The 5108-nt window shown below is 30.6% G+C and overlaps 1 protein-coding gene across 1 annotated transcript; it reads right to left on the reverse strand.

Annotated features, from left to right (window-relative positions):
• Positions 1–209: 209 nt before the first annotated feature.
• On the reverse strand, positions 210–4128 carry LOC120212252. Its single transcript, XM_039210625.1, has 8 exons — positions 3937–4128; positions 2041–2253; positions 1858–1931; positions 1715–1768; positions 1548–1615; positions 1033–1179; positions 777–891; positions 210–694 (listed from the first exon to the last, which is right to left on the reverse strand). The coding sequence occupies exons 1-7, from the start codon at positions 4126–4128 to the stop codon at positions 836–838; spliced, it is 804 nt and encodes a 267-aa protein (XP_039066556.1). The 3' UTR covers positions 210–694; positions 777–835.
• Between the last annotated feature and the right edge of the window lie 980 nt (positions 4129–5108).

Raw genomic sequence — 5108 nt, forward strand, 5'->3', positions numbered from 1 at the left:
TATTGAATATGTTTTATTATTTATTATTTTTAAAGGTTCATTTTTTATATATAATTATATTTTATAAAAATATGTATTTTAGATAATATTAATAATTGATTAAAAATATATTATAAAAATTTATAAATCCTAAGAATGTTTAATTAATAGTACACCAAATTAAAACAACAATAGTACATAACATTGTACTAATAATAATAGTGTCAAAATATATAATTAAAGGGTTTATCACATTAAACCAACAATAATATCCAACCGTGATAATACATAGTCTAATTCATAATTAGTGCTAAACACATCAAACCAACAATACAAATACTGAATCTATACTACAACACATTAGAGCTAAAATATTGTCTAATTCATAAATAATAATACAACACATTAAAGTTCACATTTGAAAGTAACTTGTTCCTCTAATTTTTTAGGCTAAATCATGTGCTTCACTAACCCTCTGCCAAATAATTGAAACCTCTTCTCCTAACTCGGATCCTTGGGGAGCATCCAGGTTATACACAACAACCATCTTTGCTTGAGATGTCTGATCACCGCTGTTATTATGTTCGATTAGTTCCTCCATTCTCATCAGAACAATACCACCCGCGGTGACAACCAGATTTTGAAGATCTTCCTTGTAACCAGACACGAAATCGCCCACAAAATAAAAGTTAAAGCCATCAAAGAGCTTTGGTGCCTGCTAGAGGAACATGTTACTTTGCTTGCGAAGCAAAAGGTAATAGTGTTGCCAACTTTAAAAACTAGCAGACATAACTTACATCATTTAATATCGAGTCTGCCAGTTTTAGGGCCATCACGACACCTGTGGTTATCGAGACTAACTGTAAGGTTCCTCACTCAAAGGATGCATGGCTTTCAAGCACTCCTTTACCCCTGTAAAATTAAGCTTACATATCAGTGGTGACTATACAACTTATTGTTTTAGTGTTTGAACTTCATCCAACACACATTCAACAAAGTAAAAGAAACAGATGCTTATGAATATAGAGTGGAAAAAGAAACAATTGAACTTACAATTTATATTAAGAATCCACTTCCCGTTTGAAGTGTCATGGTGTATGCACCATTCCCATCTGTAGAAGCAATCACATGAGTGACATCCGGCTTCCAAAACTTGGATACAGTTGCACCAATCATGTTCGCAAACTTGATCAAAAGGAACTGCAACAAGGTAAAACAATAAATATATACAATAAGAGTACATTGTTGTTAAAATAAAAAGCCTATTCAAGGATATCTTATCAACGAAATAATCTCCATGTAAGATACTATGCGTCCATTTCCAACACCAAAAAGATCGATTAAAAGAAATCAATGCTTGAAAAATATATCAGTTTCACCTTTCAACATGATAAAACACAAACAATTCAAAGATACAGTACTTATAAAATAACTACTCAAAACTTATAAATGGGTCAAAACAAAAATAATAGGGTTTAGAAATAAGATAACCCATATACTAACCTTATTTAGCTCCCAACAATGTTTTACCCAAAAAAAACAAATAGAAGTAATTAAATGAAAATCACCTCGATCTGCAGATTGATCTTTGCAAATAGGACACTCTGAGCAAAACTCAGTTCTGGCTATGCACGTACTGTAACAATTTCAAAAACAAAAAAAAATGAAAAGAAAGCAATGAAAACCAAAAAATTTCAGAAGTGAAGATAAAGATAGAAGGAGAAATGGTACTAACTCGCAAAACAGATGGTCGCACGGCATCAACAATGGTCGTTTAAACAAATTCAAACTGTCAAGATAACAATTTTTAATAATATCAACTTCAAAACCTCAAATTAAAAAAACAAATAAAACACAGCACAATGAGAGAGAACAAACCAGAGAGAACATTTAAGCTCCAGACCCAGTTTTTGAAGATGAAGAGCCCAAGGATTCATAGCTCTATTAACACTCTGCTTAGTTGAAAGATTCATTATTTGCTCAAAAGCAAAAATGAGGGGAAGTCGATAAATGAGAGACTTATAAGGAAAAAGAAAAGGGAGAAGAAGAAACGAGACATACCTGAGAAGACGACCGTCCGCCTCGCCGGTGAAAAGGATTCCAAACAGTCGCCGGTGTGGAGCAAGGACGGGAGAAAGAATTTACGGTGTTCTCTGTGTGGAGCAAGGGTCGCGAGAAAGCTTTGGATTTCGACTTACCCTTTTCCAAACGGTAAGTCGAAATACCGTGTTTAAGCCAAAGTTTTCCATTGACGGTAAAACGTTTTACGTTGACCTAAGAGTTTTACGCGAACCAAACACCTGAAAATAGGAAAAACATTTTCCGTAAAATATTTTCTCCTTTCCAAACAGATCCTTAGTTTCCACTTGATAGCCTTGCCCTACTGAAATAGGAATGCCTACACAGGATGTATGCTTCTCCTCCCCTTATTTCATTTGCCAAAAGAGCAGCTAAAGTAGCAATTGCTATCCATTTATTCACTTAACTTTTATTGCGTTTCTATTTGAATCATTCTGTTTTAACTTTTTATTTATTTATTTTTAGGCTTAATATAAAAAATATATTCAAATTATACCATTTTTCCTATTTAGGTGTCTAAACTTATAAATTTAAAATATGAGAATTTATCATTAGCAACCATTCCTATTATACATTTCTTATATAAGTACACAATCGATTTCAGACTTAGCATAGATATGAACATGCTGAAAGTAATTTAGGTATTATACAGAACTTTTTATTTATTTATTTTTAGGCTTAATATAAAAAATATATTCAAATTATACCATTTTTCCTATCTAGGACCCTCAAACTTGCTTCATTCTTTGATTGGACCATTCAAACTTCAATTCAATGTAATTGTGCCCCTAAACCTCTAAAAATTTCATAAGGTCTATATAATACCCATTTTTGTTTCGAGCCCCAAACTCATTCGAGATGGCCCTTCCCTTGGGTAATGCTGAAGAGCCCATAGACATTTGTTATGGCAAGAAGATCCTAGATTAATATCTATCATCATATTTTCTTTTGATTTATTTCCATATTTGATGTAATCTCCTATTTATGAAATATATTGTTAGGGTTTATTTAATTTCCTTAAATAAGGGGATTGCATAGATATGCTTTAATCTTAGCCTTCAATGTAAATGATCTAGAACATTGGATGTAAGGATGCTCAACTATAAATAAATACCTTCTCCACTTTATTGAAGAGACAAAAAAGATTAAAGGTGATTCATTATGCACTCCTAAATAATAAAAGCAAACATTTGTTCTATATTTCTCTTGTTTTTTTCTTCTCTGTCTTTGGTTTTTCTCTTGGTGTAAGTTGTAGAATATCTCATCTGAATCGTGAAGTTCATTAGTAAAAGGATAAAAGGGTAGGTCGTCCAAATAGATTAAGCTCGAACTAGATTATCGCAAACTCAAGTTGAAACACGAATCATAAATACATACATTCATTCAGATTAAGTTCAATCTTTTAGGATATTTATACATCTTTTGATTGATAAATAACATTTATTATATTATTAATATATTTTAAAATAATTATATATATAATATTTGTAATATTTTATTACTTTAATTAATTGATACTATGATATTGCTTTTATTATACCTTTATTTATTTATATAATGTGATTATATATATTTTCATATTTAAAGTATAATGATAATTATTACCATTTTGATTTTCTTTATATATATATATATATATATATATATATATATATATAAAACTATTTAAATGACCACTTTCCTTTTATATTTGTACATTTTTCTCATTAAAATAAAAAAAATTAAGTTTTGGTCACTTACATTATCGTTTTATTAACTTTTTGTCACTGCAACATTGAATGTTGTTAGTTTGATGGTGTGACACATTAATAAAAGAATTTAATGAGCTGCTGGAATTTCCCGTAAAATCCGACCTGGTTTCGATTCAATCTAGTTCACTATTTTTTCAAACTCATCGGCATGGTCTGGTTGTAGGGTATTCCAACCAAACTCACTCATATTGCTTTTCTTATCGAAGAAGTAATTGACATTATCTAAGACTAAGTCAGGTCCAGCAAGCGTCAAGCTCGAGCATGAATCGGGTTTAAACTCAGTCTCAGTTGGATCAACCCCCTCTTTACCTTCTTGCATCCTCTAAACCTTCATCAAAAGAAAAAATGAAAGAAAATTGAAGGATTGAAAGCATCCAAATGAAATATAAAAGGAAGACCGTGAAATAAAGGAATGGACAGAGCGTTAGTTTCTTTAGGTATAATGTAGAAACTATTTCTAACGTTTGATCAAGTAGTCATTTTGGCTCATGTTTTGATTAAGTAATCATTTTGGCTCATATTTTTTTAAAGTATTTTAGCATCCAATATTTCATTTTACGGAAAAATGCTCCTCTATGGATGAAAATTATATGCTCCAAAATAGAGGTCTTTTTATAGTAAAATTTAAAATTAAGCGTCAAAATGCTCCAAAAAAGAATGAGTATAAGTGACTATTCAATCAAACGTTAAAGACATTTTTACCATAAAAATAAACGTTAGGGGCCAAAATACTCTCAAAAAATAGAGATCAAAATGACTATTTTAGTACATATTGGGACTAATTTTGACATTATGCAATTGTTTTAAAAAAGCATTAAATTAAAGGTTTTTTTATTATTTAAATAAAAGGGGTCAGTGGCGCATGGAAGCTTGATTTCGGCATGGGTGATAGCTGATGGAAAACGTATTAGAAAAATGGATAAATTCGAAACTTGTCCTTAAATTGTTTTGGGTTTACAAAAACGCCTATAAGTAGTATTTTTTTTAAAGTTTAGGGGTTGAAATAAAAATTAAATTGTTTTACTAACATATCACATCATCAAACTAACAACATTCAACGTTCTAGTGACAAAAACCGAGGATTTAAATAGCGGTTGCAGTTACATTGCGTTTATTGCGATTACAGACATAGAAGACGCTATTGCAGTGATTACAATATTTACACTACTACCACTATATTGCGGTAGCAAACTACTATTTAAATCCCTGACCAAAACTTAGGTTCTTTAATTTGAAAAGCAAAAGTGTACAAATATTAAAGATAAGTGACAATTTCAATAGTGTATATATATAATATTT

This window comes from Hibiscus syriacus, unplaced genomic scaffold, assembly GCF_006381635.1.
Source record: "Hibiscus syriacus cultivar Baekdansim isolate YM2019G1 unplaced genomic scaffold, ASM638163v2 tig00110009_pilon, whole genome shotgun sequence".
In the NCBI taxonomy this organism is placed as follows: Eukaryota; Viridiplantae; Streptophyta; class Magnoliopsida; order Malvales; family Malvaceae; genus Hibiscus; species Hibiscus syriacus.

What these genes read in the sequence shown, in the direction of transcription:
- LOC120212252 (XM_039210625.1), bottom strand. Translation starts at nt 4,128, where the DNA reads ATGCAAGAAGGTAAAGAGGGGGTTGATCCAACTGAGACTGAGTTTAAA. An exon ending in GCGGACGGTCGTCTTCTCAG is followed by an intron (nt 1,932 to 2,040) that starts GTATGTCTCGTT and finishes TCAACTAAGCAG; the next exon opens with AGTGTTAATAGAGCTATGAA. An exon ending in GAGCTTAAATGTTCTCTCTG is followed by an intron (nt 1,769 to 1,857) that starts GTTTGTTCTCTC and finishes TTATCTTGACAG; the next exon opens with TTTGAATTTGTTTAAACGAC.